Source organism: Stylophora pistillata, chromosome 1, assembly GCF_964205215.1.
Source record: "Stylophora pistillata chromosome 1, jaStyPist1.2, whole genome shotgun sequence".
In the NCBI taxonomy this organism is placed as follows: domain Eukaryota; kingdom Metazoa; phylum Cnidaria; class Anthozoa; order Scleractinia; family Pocilloporidae; genus Stylophora; species Stylophora pistillata.
Window position 1 is genome coordinate 61272228 of NC_142519.1, and position 23524 is coordinate 61295751.

The 23524-nt window shown below is 35.9% G+C and overlaps 3 protein-coding genes across 4 annotated transcripts; 2 read left to right on the forward strand and 1 right to left on the reverse strand.

Moving 5' to 3' along the window:
- Nucleotide 1: 1 nt before the first annotated feature.
- Nucleotides 2–3181, forward strand: LOC111337965 (fatty acid desaturase 6). 2 transcript variants are annotated; one of them, XM_022944367.2, is made up of 2 exons: nucleotides 2–103; nucleotides 931–3181. In XM_022944367.2, exon 2 carries the CDS (start codon nucleotides 972–974, stop codon nucleotides 2034–2036), a length of 1065 nt encoding a protein of 354 aa, XP_022800102.2. In that variant the 5' UTR covers nucleotides 2–103; nucleotides 931–971; the 3' UTR covers nucleotides 2037–3181. The 2 variants fall into 2 exon arrangements, with proteins under 2 accessions (XP_022800102.2, XP_088584204.1); XM_088728078.1 differs by having other exon boundaries at nucleotides 31–103; nucleotides 898–3181.
- An 811-nt stretch (nucleotides 3182–3992) lies between these two features.
- On the reverse strand, nucleotides 3993–14684 carry LOC111337962 (pre-mRNA-splicing factor SLU7). The gene is made up of 19 exons (XM_022944360.2): nucleotides 14531–14684; nucleotides 13350–13412; nucleotides 11398–11485; nucleotides 11235–11315; nucleotides 10591–10691; nucleotides 10061–10124; nucleotides 9436–9504; nucleotides 9253–9329; nucleotides 8816–8861; nucleotides 8405–8502; nucleotides 7871–7938; nucleotides 7642–7781; nucleotides 7400–7456; nucleotides 7214–7256; nucleotides 6995–7056; nucleotides 6661–6774; nucleotides 6261–6332; nucleotides 5553–5642; nucleotides 3993–4821 (listed from the first exon to the last, which is right to left on the reverse strand). The coding sequence occupies exons 1-19, from the start codon at nucleotides 14665–14667 to the stop codon at nucleotides 4645–4647; spliced, it is 1647 nt and encodes a 548-aa protein (XP_022800095.2). The 5' UTR covers nucleotides 14668–14684; the 3' UTR covers nucleotides 3993–4644.
- Nucleotides 14685–14935: 251 nt separating this feature from the next.
- Nucleotides 14936–22854, forward strand: LOC111337970 (vesicular integral-membrane protein VIP36). Its single transcript, XM_022944371.2, has 9 exons — nucleotides 14936–15093; nucleotides 16351–16466; nucleotides 17191–17305; nucleotides 17435–17517; nucleotides 17638–17733; nucleotides 19224–19295; nucleotides 20275–20389; nucleotides 20749–20874; nucleotides 21355–22854. The coding sequence occupies exons 1-9, from the start codon at nucleotides 14973–14975 to the stop codon at nucleotides 21507–21509; spliced, it is 999 nt and encodes a 332-aa protein (XP_022800106.2). The 5' UTR covers nucleotides 14936–14972; the 3' UTR covers nucleotides 21510–22854.
- Nucleotides 22855–23524: the final 670 nt, after the last annotated feature.

Consider the following 23524-nt stretch of genomic DNA (forward strand, 5'->3'; position numbering starts at 1 on the left):
AAATCAAAACAAATATTACTCCTGGGAATTCTTTACCGGACGAAAGTTTCCACTTTGGACATCACCGGATAGGGTATGCAAGGTTTTCTCCAGGGACGCAAAGGTAACTTGATTAAGCGAAAAAAATGTGAAATTCATGTGAACTCTACTGGAAAAAAACACGCTCTACTTTAATTAACAACTTGCGTAATATTCGCTTTGCACTGAGAAAAATGTCATCACTTGTGTGACATTTTTTAATTTCTTTGGCTCCAAAAAAGGAAATGTAATTAATACTTTAACATTAGACACAAATCAGCAATTTCTCTCTTTGGGTGTGTGAGAGGTAAAGTTGCGTACCTGAGAATTTTCCGGGCGTCAATAGAAATTCCCAGAGGTATATCAATATATATCACCTAGATACAATGGGTGGATTGCAGCATGTAAACAAAGTCTGTTCTTCAAGATTTTTCTGCAGTTTGCATTGCAGTAGCTATCAAAATTATCAAACCTTTTTCCTTCAGCTCTGTCACTTAATTTAACTTCAAACTCATTTTTTTTTCCAGTTTAATAAAGTATAGACTGATGTGACAAGAGTAGCTACTAAACTATAATTATGTTATTACTTACACGTATTTTGAAATATTATTTTTCACTAAATTAGTCCTGTTAGATTTTAAGATTTGAGAATATGCGTGGGGTTTTATGTCTCACTTTTTGCTCTATCTTAATGAAAATTATCCCGCACATTTTGTTCATAATGGCGTCGACATGTTTTATTCTGGAAAATTTTACTGGCAACAAGGGAGAAATTTATAATTAATTTTTGACCTGTAACTCATTTGAAATGCTAATTTTATAAAAAGGAACGAGACACCTGTAAATAACTTATATAATAACTTTAATATTATTTTTCAGAAGTCATTCTCAGTGAAATTGACTGTTTTTCAGAAATCATCTCTCCATTATAAATAGTCAGATTGGCAAGAGCCATGGCACCATATGAAAAGAATGATTTGGTTGAAGAATTTTTTATGGAGGCTGACAAGAAAGATGACAACATGTCACAGAACAGGCCGTCCATGAACCAACTGAACTTACTTGTCAAAGATATTGTCTCACAAACTTCTTGGTGGGACCTCTATGGCATTGACTTAACAATGATGTTCGCAAATTTTGCATTTCTTCCTGTTAGTCTTTTGCTTCTTGGATCTGGCAGCATACCTTTGTTTGCCACTGGCTATCTTCTGTTCTCATACATCCATGCCACATTTACAGTGAAGCTGGCCCATGCAGCTATACACAATGCCTTGGCAGGCTCATCCCATTTCTTCAACCGCCTCCTTGCTGTCTTTTTCATTGAGATCTGGGGAGGTTTTACAGAACAAGGCAGCTTTGAAGCTCATATTCAGTTACATCACCCTTACACAAATGTGATTGGTTTGGGTGATTCTAGTTCATGGCGGGCACCATTCTTGGGCCGTTTTACATACCTATTCATTGCTCCACTGTCCATGCCACTCTTCAACACAGCAATAGGCATAACCTTGCTTGCTGGACGCTGGTACTCAATTGCAAGGTTTCTCTGCACTGCAACAGCTGGCTACATTATGCACTTCTGCTTGTTCCAGTATGTGGCTGGATTGTCCCTCTTTGGTACCATCCTTTGCATGATCACCACTCGTTCAGTATTTGCCATTCCATACATCCATGTAAATATTTTCCAGCACATTGGCTTGCCCATGTATGATGTAAAGAAACGCCCAAGACGCCTCTACCAATTAGCCTCCGCAGCCCTCAATCTTCCCAGAAATCCACTTCTGGATTACACCTTTGGCCATTCCATCATCAGCTGCCATGTGGAACACCATTTATTTCCACGTCTGTCTGATAACATGTGCCTGAAGATCAAACCTGTTGTGTCCAGCTACCTTAAGAATAATGGCTTTCCATACAATGAAGCCACTTATATGAATCAACTGTTCAAATTTTACAAAGAATATGATGAGCTAATGGTGAAAGCTCCACCAATTACAGAACTGATTGGCATACAGTAAAAATCTCCCTAATGGAGCACTAAACTATTTAAAGGAGAATCTAAATTAATCAGAAGTAGACAGGTTTTATTACAATACTGTACAATTCGGTAGTTTTGAAGGCCCGGAAGGCCTTCTATTTCCAGGGAGCTCCCAACTCCCCACTGAAATTTTGAAATTCTAGACTCCTTTTTGCAGTTAGCTTTTTCCTGCATTTTGAGGGTTTTTTCCCCAATTGAAAATAATTTAAAGTATTTGTTTTACCATTACTCAAATGCATCTTTAGTCTTCAACCAAATATCAATGAAATGATTTATCATTGTTAATTATTAACTAAAATAATCAAGTTTCATGGGAAGTTTGAATAGCACTATACCTTATCAACTTTCTTAACCAGGATCATTACTTTTAGAACTTTTCTTTCAGTAATTGTTAACTGTAATAACAGTACTATAGATACAAACTGAGGTGCATTGAGTAACTTCTAATGATTATTCATAGCCCAGAGTGTATCCCTAGATGGAGGATCTCGATACATTTCCTGCAAAATACAGTGTAATTAAGAAGGCCGAGCTCCATCAGAGTCTGACTGCTAAAGGCTACAGGAAACTAACTTTTATCTTATGGTGACTTGTTTAACTTTGCTTTTATGAAAGTTTTTAAAAGCTGAGCACCCTAACTTTTTGAGACAAGAGCCTTATTGGAAGAAAGGGAGCTTATAGTTGTGGCATTAAGTACTGAACTTTATGTATATTTCTACTATTGTAATAATTATTTATAAATCACCGGGAAACAACTAGGACAACTAGTTGTACTGTTTTTAAGATTTCTACATGGTGATTTTTTTTTATCATTTTCAATTAATGTTAATTATTGATCAGATACAGAGTTCAAAATATGCAAATTTTCCAAGATACCAGTAAAGGTTTTTGTGATTCTTAGGACACATTGAATTGACATCCAAATGTTTGTTTGAAAATTCAGTTTTTTAAAGGAAGTCTCCTTTTTTTTCTTTTGCAAATTAAACATTCAGGGGTGGTAAATGTTTTAGCGACAAAGTTAATATTTGTGTACTATTTTTGTGTTTAAGATGAAATTGTAATAATTTAAAAAATGGAATCCTTTTCTGGGCATAAAAAAAAAATAAAGATTGTGGATAGAAATCATGTTGTATTTGAATTAAATCCTTTCTCTTGTGTAAAAAAAAAACTAGTTATTAAGAGCAATCTTCTTTTAAGAGCTGAGAGTGATCTAGGATTGCAAACTTAACCCTCTAACTCCCATGGGTGACCAAGACAGATTTTCTCCTTACATTATTCTTACAACATCAAGCAGAAAAGTGATGAGAATAAATAAAATATCAATTAGAGGATTATTAGTTGATCCAATACCAAATTCTCCAATTTGCTAAACAAGAACTGTAGAGCAGACAGTAAGGAGAGTTACTAAATGGATCTTGGGAGTGACAGATTGAAGATTTTGCTCCAATATGCTTTATGATTGGTCACAAAACCTGTTCCACCCTCTAAACCAGTCAGGTGGTAGACATGGAGGCTAATGGCAAGTGTGGTTTGAGACCCTCCTGAGTCACTGCCTTGTGTTCTTGGTTAAAACACTCTACTCAAACAGTGCCCCTTTCCACAGGAGTATAAATGGCCACCACCAAATTGTCATCAGGGAAGCCTGATGAAACCTTGCAGTGGAAAGGCATCTCTTCCCAAGAGGAGTAGTAAACTCCTAGTTGCATGCTATGGAAACTTGGATCGAGTACAGAACTGAGACCTAACCTCAACAGATGAAAAACTAAATGTAGTCCTGAACTAATTACCCAAACACATGATTTCCCACATGTAAAGTTGATTACATGTTTTTACACTTCCAATTTCTCTTTGGCCCCTGGGAGAACTTGGCTTTGGCTGTCATCATTACTTAAATTTTTAGCCTGAATTACAACTTACCATATTACGACAAACACACTTCTCACCAGTTTGTTTATTGATTCTTATAGAGCCACATTATTCAAACCGAGGGAAAGATCAGGTGCATTTTGTTAGACCTTGGAAATAATGTTTATTAACAGTGGTGTTTTTGTCAGTCTGAGAGAACAAATTTAGGATGAACAAAAATGTTCTCTTGTCTCTTTGTTTCCTGTGAGAGCTGCATACATGCTCATCAGGTATCATCACTAGACTTTAGTTTCAGGTGTCTCAGTCTGTACAATTCTTTAAGTACCACACCATGAAGTTCTGTTCCCAGCTATGTAAATCTTCGCACAAAGCAACACAGGTCATTCTGTTCTCTCCAGAGCAGTGAACAGTCTATCCTGGAAGTAAATCTGACAGGTCTCTTCTATATCTTGTAATTTCTACCTTTCAGTCTGAGTAATAGTGTAAAATCTCACCATTATTTCTTGTAATTAAACAGCAGAAAAGTGAAGGAATTGCATGATCAAGGTTGATCTATCCAAGTGGTGAACTCTCCCTTTGACTACACACTGTAACTGCTGTTGCAAGATGACACCCATTGTCTGTTTGAGTCAAGAAGAATTAGACAGTCTTTTGTTTGGAAGATATCATGTCACAGGTTAACCCTTTCTATAGCACCCCTGTTTCTTGCAAATGAATGTAGGTCAAAGAAAGTCTTTCATTGGATCATCTTCCTGGCGACGTTTCATGCGATACGCTTCCATCTCCTCCTCAGTAACCTCATGGTAATCACCTTTGAGGGAGTTATATGGTCTCTTCCGTTCATCCATGGCAAGTAGTCTGTCTGCTTCTTTCTGGCTGCGCTCCTCTTTTCTTAGTGCCTGGAAAAGGAAAGATTTACAATGTAAATTGGCCACCATAAAGAGTTTCAAAGCTATCATTTCAAAGCATTAGCCCTTTGTCAGAGCTCTGACAGAGGGCTAATGCTCAAGACGTCAGCTTTGAACTCTCTACGATGGCTAATTTACATCATCAACTCAATTGATAAAACCTAAAATTAATTTCAATGAATACTTGCTGCTAAGTAATTAACAATTTCTCTGGTCAAGATTAGAAACAAAAGTCAGAAACTCAAAATCTTTAAATACAATTAAAACGAAAATCAGTAAATTAGACCTAGTTGAAATGATGGAAGATAATTGTAAAAATTGTACACTATACAGTTAGTTAATTAAGCATCCTACAGTGAGGGACTTATAGGATTTAGGATTTTCATCATAATTCTTAACTTTTAATTCACTATTAGTTAGGTGTCCACAATTAGTTTAGTTATGTAAATGTAAGCTAGATCTACCAAACACGTTAATAAAGTTTTATCTTATCTTATCTATACTGTTTAGATGTGTTATACAACCCTAAAAAGATACCATCATGATGACAAAATCTCAAAATCATTTTAACACTAGGTTGAAAACCCCTAAAGGGTGTCCAATTATTCCTATGCTGCATTGAATATCAGACTTTGTCAAAGGAACTAAACTTGTCAAGTGTTCGGAAAATTTAATTACCATGTTTACAACCCAATGAACAAAGTGCCCCACTGTTAACAAACCTTGTTAAGCTTTTCCTTTTTATCTTCCTCATCTTCTTCGTCAACTGACTTTTCTCTTTTCTTGCCTTTCTTACGATTTTCTTGATGAAGCTAAAATTCAGGAATTCATATCAATTTTAAGAATGTCAGCTACAGAAAAAGATGTGATATCTTTTTACATCTATTACCATAACATTACACAGTAAATTTCCTTCTCCATATAATTCCTTAATGTCCTTGATTGTATGCCAAGGGACACCTCACATTGATCCAGAATACGTGTCACTTACTGGACAGTCAGTAAAGGTGATAGTCTTGTTCATCATTGAAGAGGTATTATAATATTTCAAACATTTATTTTCAGACAGGATTTCTTGCCTGTGACAATGATTAACCAGAGCAACAGCTGATTGTGAACTGCATCTTATGGTTTTGCAGCCAAGTTACTAAGCTGCTTTGAAATGGTGGCATCTGTAAATCAAATTTAATGCACATTTGAAGACAATTTTCAAATCATTACAACAGCAGCAGCCCCCTTTATAGATAGCATTTGGATTCTTAAGTTATAGATGCAACAGGAGCCATGAACAGTACTTAGATTTAAACCAAGAATCCTGCAGCCTTTGACACAGGTTTTTCTTTTCCATATGACTCAACAGAAACAGATTGAAGGAAAATTAGCTTCCACACTAGGTGGGGTGTAGGGTTCCTGGTGAAATTTCTACTAACCTCAAGTAATGTTTTCCCATTTTCTTCTGCTTCTTGAATCATTCTAGCTGCACTTGTAAGAGGTGGGTTATTCTATGGAAAGCAGGTGAATTTAGATATATGTTGCAGGTAAAAATTAAATTCAGGTAAAAAATTTTTAACCTATAGGTTGAATTTCAATTCCCTTTGTCTCCGAGCCCTAATTATTCACAATTAGGGCTTGGAGACAAAGAGAATTGAAATTCAACCTAGGTTAAATTTTTACTACCTGAATTTAATTTTTACCTGCAACATAATTATACATGTTAATTCAACAAATTGGTAGTATACTGTGTACTGGCTACAAACTCAAATACCCATAATTATATGTACATGTGGCATGTTCTGCCCTCTCCAGACTGAATTAAACTTTTCATCATACCTTTGTCGCAGATGAAGCTTTACCAGATTCACCAGTGCAATAGGAATTTCTGACAAATGAATGACAACAAGCATAGCCCCATCTTCCTTCCTGCCAGTATGAACCCCAAACACTCTGAAAAGAAAGGCAGACTTGGACTGAGAAAACAAAAACAAACAAACAAAACAATACAAAATTAATCAAAATCAAAAACAAGCTTGGTAATACACACTGATGTGGTCGGTAAACAACATTTCCAATCAATAAATGATTATCAGTGAGAATAATAAAGATTTCCAAAGAATAAAACACTAAATCAATATCATACTATAATTTTCATGTTCAAAACTCTTACTGTGTGATTGTTTGTGTACACATCCTCTTCATATTTTGATTTTGCAACTGCCTTCTCTTGACCTGCACGCAACAATTTTGAACACAATAATTGATTGGTTGAGAGAGTGGTACAAGTTCACAGAACAAAGAAAACCAAACCAATGTAATCCTGGGTTACCTTTGACCCTCAAAGGCAAACTGCTCTATAAGAAGAATGAATTATATACAGCTGTGTTACCTTTAATGACCTTTCCAGTCCTCGAGTATTCAACATAATGCTCCTGGAAATAATGAATAATTTTCAAACAGTTGAGTGAGAAAACATAAAATGTTTTTTGAAATCTTTCAAAGAATTGATCATAATGTATCTTGCAACTAGAAACACTGCAAACTACACTGGGCTGTTAATGCTGAAAACACTTACAGTTTGAGCCAACAACAAATCTTTAGGTGGAGCATTCAAGTGTTCTTCACCTCCATACTGTGGAGAAAAACAAATTTATTTCACACCATTTTTTTAGTTTTTATACTGACAATAATGTAACTAACACTATCAATGTTAATTGTACTAATTTTAGTAATATGTTATGTAATTTAAGGATTAAGTTAACCTTGTGAAGAAGTTAAGACCTCTCCAACACACCACTGTTCCCAACAGGCCATTACCTTCTCCAGTACTGTTATCTTCTTGTCTTGCTCAAAGTCCCCTTTCTTTACTTTGTACTCTTGGTGTAACAGCTCAAGTTTGGTGGGATCTGCCTGAAGGTGGACATCAGCTCCCTTCTCGTAAGCCTCCCAAGCAAATACTGGTAAGCAAAACCGAATGCAAGGAATTAGGCATGCCAAGATCTCTTTTTATTTTAAGTACATGGAACCTACAAATAAACAGACTTACACTGTGTTTGAGCCATCTTCTGTGTGTCTCCAGAAAATCGAACAAAGTTATCCCCAGAGTAGGTGACACTAGGAAAGGAAATAACTTCAGATCATCCTATATTTTATTTAAAAATTATAGCTTTCCAACAAACTTTGGTCAAACAATTTAATTTCATGGCAGGCTGGCACCAATCAGTGCTCTAGGATATGTGAACATCAAAGTTCAAGTAACTCTTTAACTTTCATGATTGACCAAGAGAGAATTTCTCCTAAAAATATCAAATGAGTACTAACAATCTTAAGTGGAGACAAGGCAATGTTAACTGGGAGATTACCATTTGATCCAAAACCAAATTCTCAAAAGTAACAAAACGAAAATTGTATGGCAGACAATAAGAAGAATTAATTACTAACGAGATATTAAGAAAGAAAAGGTTAAAAGTTAAAACCATATAATTATACTTTTCCATATCATACCTAGCAGGAAAAATGCCTCATACCATCATGTAAAAAATTCTCTCGTAGAAAATACCAAATGACATTCAATCCTTACTTGTTTGCAGTTGCATCTGTTTCCTTGAAAGGGTTTTCTCTCATTGATCTTGTCTTTGGATCATAGTACGCTGAATTGGGGTCCAGGTTGTATAAATACTAATCAAAATTAAAAGAAAGGACTTGTCTAATTATTTTCGGAATCAAGAGTTTGCATAGCAAGTTATCATTGAATATATAAACTAAACTCAACAAGGGTATGTTGTGGTCTCAATTTTTCTTTGCAATATTCCTTTGCAAATGTCCTTGATTTAAAGTTATTCAAACATGTTTGATTTTTATTTTTCTTTATATATTACATTGTGATACAGAACACAACACACACAAAAAAGGAACCAACTATTTTAAAAAGTTTTAACCCCCCCCCCCCAAAAAAAAAAATTGAAACACAACATACTATAGAATCACATACCTTTGCAGTGTCTTCACGGATTCTTAAGTTCCTGACTGTTGTTCGCCTGAAGACGGATAGATTGAAACAATGTATGCATTGTAAATATAACACACCCTATAGATTCTCAATTCATAGAAAAATGAATTGGAAATGTAATGCTACTACACCTGACTGACTGGCTGGCAATCCGCTTAACAATTTAACTCTATGAAGTGATTATCAAATTGACACTTCTTCATTTATCTATACACTCTCTAACAAACAGGTAATGAGAATACTCAAACTTATCAGGTATCAGACTTAATTGCAAAACAGCACAGAACAATGGAAATTGTTTCTCAAAAATTGAGGGAGTTTTAGAAGGGCTTTTGTCACACATGTCCAGTATTTAGCAGTTAGTATCAAAGCAGCATCATGCTACTGATTCATACACAACACACTAGGTGAAAGCTCACCTTTTAGTATCAAATTTTTGTCCCGGCATATCAGCCCGGTCTGCATACTTGTCTTCATCTTCACTGTCTGGGTCATCCTGTGAAAAAATTCCACAAAATTGGAAATGAATACAATCCTGCAAATATTTTTACATATTTAGGGTTCCTTCAATCGTCAACTTTAAAATTTGAACATGATTTTACCATAACTTCAGGTTTTTTTCCTTCTGCTAGTTCCTCCTCCAATCTCTCTGCTTTTAAATGCTGTTTGGCCTGAAGACAAAAATGTTAAATGACTGTTATTTTTTTTTAATTCATCTTTTTTCATTAACTTCTATTGATTGCAACCACCCTGGGATTTTTATCAAAATTTACCAAATGTATAATGCTTGTTTATCTTGTAGGAACATAGAATTTGAAATAAAAAAATATAAGAGGTGCCTGTGTGTAGGAACAGCTGCAGCACCTTGCAGATATCCAAATAATTCCCATCATATCTTACAAGCTCTATTTGTATTTCCAAAAATTGCTTCTTTTCTATACTGACAATTGGTTTGTATTTACTTTACAAAAGAAGTCATTGTTCAATTCCAAGGAAGAGGAAAAAAATGATACAGAAGGTCATTGTACATGTTTGCAAGAAAATGAAAATTTACCTCCCTAATCAGCTCCAATTGTAGACAAAAAGCTGTTAGTATTATTTTTTTAAAATGTGCATGTTAGTTACAGGAGAAATACACAATATGGATCATGTGCAGTGCTTTCATATGGAATGACATTAAAACTAACAGAGCATATTTGACTGAGAATACATTTAGTGAAAACCAACCATTTCTAATTTTGTGTATTCATCAACAACTTTCCTGTAGTCCTCAACATTGTAGCCATTCCATCTAAATACAAAGGAGAATTCTAATTAGTTGCACGCTGGTAAAGGTGATGAAACTGATAGGAGTGAAATTCCACTTGAAATTGAGCAAGTAATGGACAAAATGCAACTAATGAATGATGTATTTGAAAATGTTTTTTAAATTAGTTTTGATGTCAAGAAAAGAAAGTATAGATAAGTTCAGGGCACGACACTAACTTTTCAACTTATAAGCCAGAAAGTGGCTAGTGACAACTTGGATGTTACAAAAGTTTCAGTTTGTTCACTAGCCAATCTGGCTAGTGGAAAACAACTAACCAAAACTGAATTTCTACTAGTCTGTGGCTAGTTGGCTACCATTAGTGTCAAGCCCTAAGTTGTTAACTTACAGAAGAGGAACTGGTTTCTGATGAAGCAGGACAAAGGAGAAAAATAAAAAATAAATTGTATAAGGAAAAATAAAAAAAAATCACAAGGAAATGCAGTTTTACCTGTCTCTTTTACCATCATAATCAAAGGAAAGCTGAGGCTGTATGTGTTCATCGGCTTTAATATCCTCTCCACTGAACTGAGCACCAACTCTTCTGGGTCTCTGACAGAAAAACAGATTGATAATTATTTTTTGTCAGAAGAACTAATAAACTTGAAAAGCTTCTAATTTCAGCCAATTGAACGAATCTGTGAACAGACTTTGCTGTTAAATGTTACAGTAGAACTTCATTGACCCAAACTCAATGACCTAAAACTCCTTGGTAAACTTGAACTTAGTTATTTTAACTTCAGAGAATTACTGCAAGTTAGTTTACGCAAACTCTACATTACCTGAATTCATTTCATACACCTTTGAGACGGTAGTCTATCCCTTTATACCGTAACATCGGTAAGCATATTCTCCATACTGTTCTCTTAACATTTCCTAAGGCACTGGCATGGAGAATTTGTTTAACAATCAAGAGCTGCTTCAGTTGGTAATTATTATCCTAACCTTAGTGTTTGATTAAATGTGAGTCAATCCTAGAGGTTTAAATGTTAAGTAAAAAAGGTTCTACTATGAATCGAGCATAAAAGGGTTTACCTTAATACCTAATTACACATTTTGTAAATAAAAATGAAATGTTTTGCACAAAGTGCATACCTCAAGACAGTCTTTCTTTTTATGAGTCATGGCTCCACAGTTTTGACAGGCTCCCTTCCTAAACTTAGTAGCTGCTGGTATCTAAAAATATTCAAATATGTCTCAGCCACTGAGATCAAAGTCAAATTAATTTCTGCATCTTTAAAAGATTTGCAACACTTACTACGTCAGTTCCTCTTTTATACCACTCATTTATAGCTGAAAATTGCTTTTGCTTTTCCTCTTGTGGTCGTTGATGCTTTAATGTTGGTCTAAAAAATGAAATAAATTACAGCAATTCAGCAGACTTTGCAGAAATATTGGATGAGGGATAAAAATTGGCTTATCTGGATGGCCATAAATTTTTCAGTAAAGAAAATAATACCCTTGATGTAAATGTAACAATAAGTAAACTAACTGACCATTGCATATCCTGGAAGTAGTAATGACAATTAATTAACAATTGAATAAAGGCTGATAGTTTCTAAAGAAACTGTTTGGGGCTGCGTCAGTGGGGGTAACGAAATAATTTGAATATATCAACAAAGTTGAAATGGTAAATTGGCTACCGTTATGATTATAAAAGCTGACATTTCGAGCGTTAGCCCTTCGTCGGAACGAATAGGAGTTATTGTGGGTTGTGTGTGCTTTTAAAGGCAGAAAAAGGAGCTACGTGATTGGTGGGAACATGGCAATGAGAAAAACACTAATAAATTAGTGGAATGAAAAGCGTTCGTTGATACCTGTGGGATTTAGACTGCTGGTTTCAAAGATGAGCTTTTGTTAAAGATTTTTATGGCTTTCCATGCTACCTAAGTGTATTAGGAAAGACCACAGATTGCCATGTGTTGCTTAGAATGGTTTGGTAAATTAAAATGTCTAGCGACTGGTTTCGATGTGTCCTTGTCATTCCTCTCCACATCACGAAGGTGTTCTCGGAATCGGTCACCTAGTCTTCTGCCTGTTTCGCCAATGTAAACCTTTTTGCAATAAGTGCAAGTTATGTAATAGATTACATTGGTGGAGGTGCACGTGAAGTGATCGGTGATCTTAATGGATCGTTTGGGTCCCTATATTTTTTCAGTGTTGTGAATGAAAGGACATGTTTTGCATCGTGCACGAGTGCATTTAAAAGTGCCTGTTTGGTCATTAGTCTGAAAAGAACTTCTTAAGAAGTTTTCAAACTTCTTAAGAAAATCAAAAATCTTTCAAACCAGCAGTCTAAATCCCACAAGTATCAACGAACACTTTTCATTCCACTAATTTATTCGTGTTTTTCTCGTTGCCATGTTCCCACCAATCATGTAGCTCCTTTTTCTGCCTTTAAAAGCACACACAACCAACAATTCCTCTATTCGTTCCGATGAAGGGCATACACTCAAAACATCAGCTTTTATAATCGTAACGGTGGCCAATTTACCATTTAAGCTTTGTTGATATAATCAAATTATTTAATTAACAATTGGTTCATAGGTCAGCATGCATTCATCAAGATATGAAGCACGCAGGAAGTTTGAAGAGCATGAAAGATGCATAAGAGTTGCTCGAGGTGTAGCCGAGGGCAACTCTAGCTTCTTGAGTGCTCTCCAAACTTCCCAAGTGCTTCATATCTCGATGAACGCTCAGCTGATGTTTGAACCAATTGTTTTATAACCTTTTCAATACTGTAGTTTATGTATAAAGGGCAGAAAGTCCCTCTCCTACGCTTCAATGCATTTTTTATTTTGTTTTGGAAAAGTGTTTCCCTATGTTTCAATGATCTTGTCTCAGATTGGTCAAAAACTGACAGGTGAATTCATGCGTCGAAATAAAGTTAGAGTTCCAAAATGAGACGAAACTGTTGATTGTTTTGTTTTCCCTTTCTCTGGATTCTTTCTCGGGAGTTAAAAAATCTATTCCCAAAGAAAAAGTAGGCAGATCTTTATCAGCTTGTTCACTTGTTGCCATGTCTTGTTTAACTTTTTTGTGGAAGTTTTTCCTGTTTTTTAATGAATAATGCTGAAGTCACTTGTAAGAAAAAAAATTTTTGTGAGGCAGTTGTTTGCTGACGTCACCAGCGTGCACAATGGAAAATTGCACTATTAAATTTGATTGCACAAATTTACAAGCTATGTTATAATTTATCTTGGTCCTTACCTTGAAGTACCATAATACCAAGGAGCTTGTGAGATGTACTGTGGAATGTGAGGATTGATATCCCTAAAGAGTGAGCCAAAAAAAAGATACTTCTTATTACCACAGTTGAGGTCTGTAATGTAATTATAAGTTATGGACCACGTTTTTCCACCTGGATTTACAGCCCCGGTGCAAAGCATGAGGGCCATAAATCTAAGGGAAAGGATTTCAACTTCTAAACAAACTTTTAAATTGATTAATCATAACTCATGTACTAACTGGGAGATAAAATAAATCCCATTTTTTAGGAAAGTGAAATCAAGAATATCCAGAACAAGAAAGCAACAAAATATGGAGCAAATATAGAGCACAAGGTCTCAAAGAACCATCTTGTCAGCAGTCCTTGATGGAAAATACCTGCATAACTGAGCCTAGTAACCTATAGAAAAGTAAAGTATGGCAAATTGACCAATACTTAGACAGCTTCAGTTACATACGTTTGGAGTCACCCATCATTTAGTTATACCAGGTTAATTATGAGTCAAAATAAACATAAGCTATATCGTATGTGAAATGTTAAGGTTTAAATTAAGCTGTGTGCTTACGAATGTCAGACAACTTGCCCCCTGGACAATTAGCCCCAGACAACTCACCCCCAATCTTCAAACAACTGGCCCTCAATATGGAAACCCTTATGTTATGTTAGACAAATATATTTTTAAACTCATAAAGTAACAATTTCTTGACAGAAGATGAAAGTTTGTTTTTTATAGTACAGAAAGCTTCAAAACAAAAAAACAACAAACAGTTAGATCTGTTTCTCTTCAGCAACTTCAAAAAACAAACTTTCTTCTTATTTCAAGAAATTATTACTTTATGAGCACAAAAACATATTTTTCCAACGTAACATAGGTGTTTTCATATTTGAGGCCAGTTGTCTGAAGATCGGGGGCGAGTTGTCTGGGGCTAACTGTCGTAGGGGCGAGTTGTCTAGATACCGTGCGTACTGACGTGAAAAAAAAAAACACATTCGTGGATACGTCAAATTATGAATCAAAACTTTCATACTATTCTAACCTTAAAACAGGAAAGGAAGTACAGTCATTCGAATCGTACACATGCACACCTTTATATGTATCTTACATTTCGATCGACTCTAGTACCAAGTTAACAAAATACTACAATTACTAAAAAAAACTTACTTTCCTTCCTCGTCTGTCAACGCTGGTGCTGTACCAGCCTTTCTCGCTTCCTCTAACTCTTTTTCTTTACGCCAATCTAGCCGACTCTTTTTCTGTCCATCTTCAGTTTTGGTCGCCATCTTGTTTTCCGTCCCCATGATGCTCTTCGAGACTTGTATATAATCGTGTCGCAGGTATGGCGACGTCACTTCCTTTTTCGTCTTTATTGAGGGAGGGGTGGTATGTTATGAGCATTTAATGAAACTTTATTTTGACGGTAGAGATTTTAAAACATCTGACCCTAAGAAACTTAAGTACTTAAAAACGATAAAAAAGCTATTCAAGCTATGAAAAAAAAGATAGAAAATCTAAATTTACTTTAAAGAAGACAAGCCCACTTACCCTACCATAGAAATAATTATTCCTGTCTCATTAAAGCGAGACTGCAGCGTAACGTTAGAGAATGCTTTTAGCAATGGAGTACTTGAACACTCTTCTCTCCGTATTTCTCCTGTTTCTTTCGAGAGTTTTAGCCGAAAGCGAAACTAAAGGATACCTTCGTAGAGAGCATTCCGTTTTTAAGGGTGAGTTTGAAATGGTGTCAATTGATTTTTCCTCAAACCTTTCGTTGGCACTTAGGTAACTTGTGTGAAAGATTTGATGAATTCGCATAATTTTCTTGATTCTATTTCCTGTCGATCTTAGTTTCCTAAGAGTTCGATCCTTCTCCTACGAAGTATCTTTTGTTCTCTCCTTTGTTCCAAACCTTAATTTTACATCCTTAGTTAATGAAAATGTAATGGATTTCAATACATTTATTTTTGAAAATCAACAACTACAAATATTACAATCAGTGCCAAGGTCTCATGCATGTGACGTGCACGCGTTCGTTCATGCACTTGTGAGGACCTCCACAGATCGATTTTTAACAAGCTTCCTTCTTTCCTCCTACCTGGTTTTTGTGTCTATGCGTTCTTAAAGTTTTGTCACAGAAAGATGAATCGTTGGTCCTTTCATTGGGCATAAATGATTAATTATCTTTAAAACGACTTTAAGAGTTTTCCATTCTTAGTTAAGTTACCATAACTACTGCTATTTTATGCAAGAGAATCGTGCCACCATGCTAGAGATTTTCAGCGTAAATAAAGCTCAAAATAATTGGTATTTTGTTCACAATCCACTTTGAATACTAGAAACATTTTATCTTTAGCATTTTTTTATGAAGGAAAGATGTATATTTAAAAGAGGCCATATGTAAAAATATTGCAGTAACATCTAAATATACTTCCACCGTGATTCTTTGAGAGCAAGAGTTCTTTTGATATACTGCAAAAATTGTTTTTGATTCCCTTACAATTTGACCATTTGGAACACAGCCGAAAACCACCTTCTATCAAATCCCTTTATCTCAATAACAAACAAGTTCCTTAACTTGTTGAATAGGTATTAACTCATTATCTCCCAAGATCTGATTGTTGATTCTCTCCTCTAGTTACTACACATTTTTCTGTAAATTATTCATGAAAATTTGGTGTTAGAGAAGATAACTTCTAGCTCACAAGTTTGAGTATTCTCATACCTGTTTGCCAGATAATTAGTGGATAAATTATTATAGGGAGAGGTTAAAATTGTGATACACTTCTATGAATGGTGAAAAAGGGTACTAAAACGACTTGTTTTTCTCATGACCTCCTCGGGATCAGAATACAAATTCCATGATCTTCAAAGACATTCTATTCAGCAGCTCATGACTTGCATGTAGCTGTTGTTCTTAACTACAAATAAGCTGGTTTGTTGAGTGAAAAGAGACTGATTAAAGATGATGACAATCATTTCTGCAGGTGCTGGTCCTTCTATTCCTTACTGGGATTTCCTTGGAAGTACATTTGTTTCCACCAACTACATTAGATTAACACCTGACCATCAGAGCAAGAAAGGGGGATTGTGGAATAATGTGGTAGGTTGATCAAATTAAGTTCTACTTGTGTTTACAGTTTCATTTCTGGTTATAGCAACAGGAATACTTAATATGTGTTATTGACTAAGCATGAGGTCAAGATGTTTGGATATTGACCAAGTTCTTCTTTTTTTGTTTTTATGAAATGACACAAAGTTGAGGTCTGCAAAATTAAAAAAAAGAACAAGGCTAATATCCAGTCATCTTGACCAACAAGCTTGGTCTACAAAGGATTTATTATATAACAAGAAGATATGGCTTTAATAAGAATCAAGAATGACTTTTTATTTCAATAGCTGGGAAAGAAGGCCAACTATGTTAATTTGTAGCACAATAAACCACTAGAGTCATTTATGTTTTCTTTGTTTTTCTTCTGCTTTTGGTGACTTCATTGCCAGCATTGCCAGCATTGCCCAAAGTGAAGGATTTTGTAAGGCCACTCCACACTGTTTTTCTTGCATGGGATCAAATGAAAGTGGGCAGATGGGTATCAACATTTTAGTGTTGTATTTTGCCTCCTCTGTGTCAAGGGACCTGTTTTTGTGTATTTTACAAAATTTGGCATATTTTTGTAGAAACGTAACCCCGTTAAACCACTATGGCCCTAAGTGGTAAGAGTTTCCCCTAATTGTTATGTAGCTTTTCCCATCTCTTGCTGGTTTGTTATCCCAAAACTGAGTTCATGGTAATCTGAAATAATATTGTAACTCTTCTCTTTTACCAGCCCTGTCACGTCAAAGACTGGGAAATGTTAGTTCATTTTAAAGTACATGGAGTTGGTGATACATTATTTGGAGATGGATTTGCATTTTGGTATTCCAAAGACAGGATGCAAGAAGGTAATGACTCATCTGTTAAATTGTATATAGATTTAAAAAAAAGTATTAAAATTATGAGATTGCCCCAGAATCCTCCACTTTTCAACCATGATATTTTCTTGTGTCATCTCTCCCTTTTTTTCTTCTCAGGTGATGTATTTGGTAGCAAGGACTATTTTTATGGTCTTGGAGTGTTCTTTGACACCTATAGTAACCACAATGGTGAACACCAGGTGAGTGAACTTTGTTCTGTGATCATTTAATTTTGACAGAACTCTGTAGGTTGTGTTGTAACACATTTTGCACCCTTTTTGATGATCTGATCGGTGAAGTATGTATAATTTTTTGAATAGCACGATCACCCTTTCATTTCTGTAATGGTTGGAAATGGATCTCTTCACTATGATCACGATCGGGACGGAACACACAGTCAAGTGGCTGGCTGCTCTGTGAGTACATGGACAGAGAGAAACCTTGTGCATTGTTATTATTTTTGTTAATAAGGTTTGAAGTTAGTAGTAATATTTGATTGAGGGATAATAGTCTAGAACAGAAATTCTGTCAGTTACAGGGAGTGGCACTTCTAGCTTGTTCCAGGCAGTAAGTTTGTGCTGGTAGGCAAAAAATCGGGGTGAATAGGAGAAAGAAGAAGGCAGGAGAAGGTTTCACTCTGTTGTGTTTTCAGCCTATTCCATTGACTGTGAACCTGGCATGGGCTAGAAGTGTCAACAACTTGAGCAGAAGTCTAGGATAAGAAAACTGATCAGTCAAACTACTTGTGGTTTAAATGAAGTACATACATTTCAGGGCTCGACACTAATGGTAGCCCACTAGCCACAGCCTGGTAGAAATTCAGTTTTGGCTAGTGGTTTTCAATTTCCACTGGCCAGTTTGGCTAGTGAACAAACTGAAATTGTCATAACATCTAAGATGTCACTAGCCACTTGGCTAGTAAGTTGAAAAGTTAGCATTGAGCCCTGCATTTACTATAATTTTTTGTTCGAAAAAAGTATCATTAGTTCAGAGAATCTCTCCTGACAGTATTGGTACATTTTCAAGCAGTGTGGTAATAATAATAAAAAAGAAAAAACATTGATAAAGAAATATTGTTTGACTTTGTACCAGAGATGTACAATCTATGGTAGACAGTATAGAGAACTGATACTAAGATTTTGAGAACAAAATAGTCATGTGTGATATTATATACAGTCATGTAACAGTATTATATACAGAGAAAATGGAAAGAATGGATGATTTTTTGTGTGTAATCCCCAGTGAATAGTAGTTACTTATGTTCACTCTGAATTACATGTAAAAACTGTCTCTTTTAAAAATTCGTATTCTTTGGACAACTGTAGGACCATGATTCTAAAGAAGATTTATTTGCTATCTTAGTTCTATAGTTTTCTTTATTTATTACGTCCATTTTGAAATCACTGGTCATCCCTGTAATCTGATTGGCTCTAATGGGTGGGATTTATTCACAAATCGCACCATTTTTTGCTCTAAATCTTATCATTTTACACTTGACTGAATTTTTGACACATGACGTCAAAGTCTTTCTGTTTTGCATGCAAAATAAGATGTAGATGCATTTCCAGTTCCACTTTTTATTTAAACACCAGCTCAGTATTGCATCAATAAAATATTTGAATTGACCAAGCCCTGTATTTGGGCGATTTCAAAATGGATGTAATTAAGTTGTAATTGCACCTCGTGTCGTGCAATTTTGGTCTGAAATCATACGCGTGATTTCAAATCAAACTTGCACTGTGCACTCGTTCGATTTTTAAATCATGCGTATGATTTCAGCCTAATTGCACTCCACTCAGTTCAATTACCATTATTTATCACTCCAGGAATGTGTGATTCTTAGTTCACACTGGTTGATAGGAGTGTTTGGTGTACCCACACTACAATCTATTTGTTTATACTGCAGCAAAGTTTTCGTGGGAGAGGACATGATACCTATGCACTGATCCGTTATTCTGGAACACAGAATCGTCTGACAGTAAGTTGACAACTATCCAAAAAAACTTGTGATTAATTGTATCACTTTGAAGGGGTAAAAGTATAATTATAACAGCTGACCATGTATTACCTAGTCGAATTGGCTAACACTTTTAATACTTGCCCCTAGATTGGGGAAAGTGCACTTTCACTCCCGCGAGTGACTAAGACAGAATTTTTCCGTACAATATTGATACAATATCAACCAGACAGTCAATATCACGTAGAGGATTATTCTTTGATTTTAAACCAATTTTCTAGCCTAAAATCGTAAGAAGTGTAGAGGATGAGACAACAATAATAATAATTATAATTATAATAATAATAATAATAATAATAATAATGTCTCTATTGCTCAAAAGATAAAATTAAATATCTTATGTTACTTTGAAATATAGCAGTAATAGGGGGCTGTTTTCATAAGTATGCCTCTAAATAAGATTCTTATATAAATGGAAATAAATGCAAAAAATGAACTGGAAAATGTACACTATTTATGGAACTACATTATACTTTAAAATAATTCTACTGAAAAATGTATTCTTAAAACGGTCCGTGTGAATGGTTGGCATAGCGTAAGATTTATTCCTTAAGTTGTATCTTGTAGTCTTGGTCTCGTGGAAATTTGCTCTAAGAGGGTGGTTCGGGATATTAAAAACCTTCCTATGAATTCTGTGATCCTGCACTTTAAGTTCTCTTTAATTCACTTCTGATTATCATGAATTTTAGATTGAAAAATGCCAGAGAGGGCGTTATAGGAAATTTCAGAACATTCTAATTTCAAAAAAGGTTTGGGTGAGATTTGTCTCCCAGGCTTGCCCCTCTCCCACCCTCCCCTCCCTCGTGAAAAACAAATTGCCCACGACTTCGGCACTGATTGACCATTTCATCAACTCATCCTCATACTCAAAGACGTTCTGACAAACAGTGATGAGAACAATTTTGAAGTCAGTGACATTTTTTTGTCATTGAATGAATAGATACTGGTTGATGTAGACAACAAGAATGAATGGGAGGATTGTGTAGATGTGAGTGGTGTGAAGCTGCCTACAGGATTGTATTTTGGAACAACAGCAGCAACAGGCCAACTAGCAGGTATTTATTGATAAAGCTTATGTACTTACGTACTCGAACTGATGAAACGAGACGTGTCTCGTTTCTCGCGAGATGCGTCTCTCGAGATGGTCGTAACTTACTTTTGAGCGGTACTGTACAATTTATCACCCGTTGACAAAGCTAAGTTAGGAGAATATGTATTTTACTGAGCTGTAGTAAACCTCGAGTTGTCCTTACAACACGACTTGAATATCTCGCGTCTTTTTTAGGGAGTGACATTGTCCCCTCTTACGAAGGGCTAAAGCTCGAAACTCGTACTCCCAGTCGATGAAGCCAAATATTATGTTTGAGGATGGCCAGATTCAAAGTTGTTTTAATTATCTTGTTTTTTCCTTTAGACAACCACGACATCATATCCTTGAAGTTCTACGAAACTGAAATACCAGTGTCGTCTGATTCTGAAGGGGTTGATGAAGATCGAACCAAGATAGTCCCTTTTGCATCTGGTGCCGAACCGTTTAGAGGTAAATATAATTGAACGCAAAAACTTCTTAAGTGGTCAACATTAAGTCATTTCCACGCTAGTGCAGACCTACCACATATGTGGAAACGTTTAGTAGCCTTAATATTTCCTTTGTTTTGTTCTGTATGTCCATCTTGTTGTTGGTTTCACTTGTTTGTTTGTTTTATTAATCGGAAAAGATCACGCCCTACGTATCTGTCATCTTTCCGTGGACTCGTTTCACGCGACATGCGTGCCATCGCACAAGCGTGACGCGTGACGCGATACTACGTTAAGATTTAATTCCTCCTTTCGTAATTATCTTTTAGTTGTCTATCATAATTTTGAATATCGCCACAAAGAAAGTATTTCATATCTTTTGTTACCTTGGCATAATTAGGTTAAATATCAGACTAGAGATTTCCCGGATAGTGATCAAGTCAACAGTTATGTTACGACTCTGTTTTTTTTTTTTTTTCTTTCTTTCTTATGTCTTCTCTAGAACGCGTGGAGGACGTACAAGGCAGTTTTTCCTCAAAGACTGTAAAGGTCTTGAGCTGGCTCTTCTGGTTTGCTCTTGTTGCTGTCTGTGTAGTGGGGGTTTCTATTTACGTGTACCAGAAACGTCAAGAAGATTCCAGGAAAAGATTTTACTGAGTGGCAATGAACGCCGGTCTTAGAACTACGGCATTTCATCTACTTCAAAACTCGAAACCCAAAGCAGGGTTCGTGCGGAGACTCCAATTCTTGAAATATTACGGCATTCTGCCAAAGCCTTAAGGGTGATGGAGAATAGTGTGATGTCTTTTCTAAGGTACAAAGAGTGTTTCATAAACTGATGCATGTAATCTTTTTAACGTAGCAGAACTCAAGCAAATTGTCTCGGCCAAATTGTTTTGTGAACGAGATCAGAGTGTTTACAATCTTGGATCGAACCCTCGGCATTCTTATTTTTCTTAGGCCTTGTCATTTGATTCACAACTTTGAGTGTGAAAACTCAAATAATTGTTAGAAAAAAAAAGTAGTGAATTTTATACAAAAAATACGCACTTCTTCTAGCAAAGGGAATGTATTTCCCGCTATGGGATCAAGATGATTTATGTCACAGACTTTCCTCAATCTTGAAAACACAAAGAGATGTTTATTTAGACAAGAAATATCAAGGTGACTGACAACTACTAGCTGAAAATTAGGAATTTTTTTATCGTCTTTGTGTAGAACGGAAGAAGTGATAATTTAGGCAAATCGTTAATATTTATACATAACTACTCGCTATTTAGAAATTATTGCTTAATCCGAACTGCACAAGTGATAAGAAGGACGGTTAGAAGAGCAAAGTTCAATTGAGTGTCTAAAGTAATCTCCGTTCGCGTTGGTTTCGCTCCAAGATTGGTGTAAGAATTTCGGGTCACCCTGCTGCCAATCAGGTGCGAGATAGAAACCAATCACGACTTGAGAGTGGATACCGTACCCAGTCTATCGCGGCAAACGGGCTAAGAAATGGAGCGCATTTTAAATGTATCGAAAACTAAAATCAAAGTAATCAGAAGATCCAATCAAAAAGGAAAATATCAGACAGAGCCAATCACAGGTATTTTCATGTGCACTGCCTGAAGCGCGGGAAATTGTTTGAGCGCCCAGGAGACAGCTTATCATAGTGGTATTCAATAGTATTTGTAAGGAAGTTATCCACTTAGGCGGGGGAGGGTGGGGTGTTATCAGAACAAGGGCGAATCACAATTTTTTTTTTTAATCAACGAATGTTTGCGTTGCATTCCCCTCTCCGCATCCCGCCAACTAAGGGATTTACCTCTTAAAGTACGTTCAGACGCTTAACTTAAAGTAACGCACAAATTTAAGACTGGGTAGAATATTACCTCCACAAAATTAATGAAATGCGAAGTTGGAGAGTGTTAGCTTTGCACTGATAAATTTTAATTAGAATTCCTTCTAGTTCTTTGTATCGCCCGTATTACTAATAAACTGTTACATATCCTTGTTACATTTGAGTAACAATTTTTGCTCTGAAACTCACCATTTCGTTATCTTAGTAAATGGTACATGTTTCGACGAGACGAAATTGTGTTTTAAACGAAAAAAAAAACCGAAACCACAGCGACAGAAAAACTCATAAGTCCGACAACTGCGAGCGCTTAACAAAAAATAAAAAATGACCCTATTTCTATCACGACCTATCTGAATATATTAGTAAAATCAAAAAATAAAATCGTGCGGCATTGTTCGGCCTTCCCAACCGACAGCGCCACGCCAATCATCAGGCGTTCGTCGGAACAGTACATTTTCGTGGATAATAGTTGAAAATCTATGAAATACAATTGTTACGTACTGCTGGACATGAAGAAAATTAAAAAAATTGTCAGTCTTAGACTGCATTAAATACAGCCACTAGTAGCCAAACGACCACTAGTAGAAAAAAATCCCAAAACGGCCACCAGTCGCCAAAATCCAAACACGGCCACTACTGGCCAAGATCCCAAAACGACCACTACTGGCCAAGATCCCAAAACGACCACTAGTGACCAAAATCCCAAAACGGCCACGAGTGGCCAAAATCCCAAAACGGCCACTAGTGACCAAAATCCCAAAACGGCCACGAGTGGCCAAAATCCAAACATGGCCACTACTGGCCAAGATCCCAAAACGACCACTAG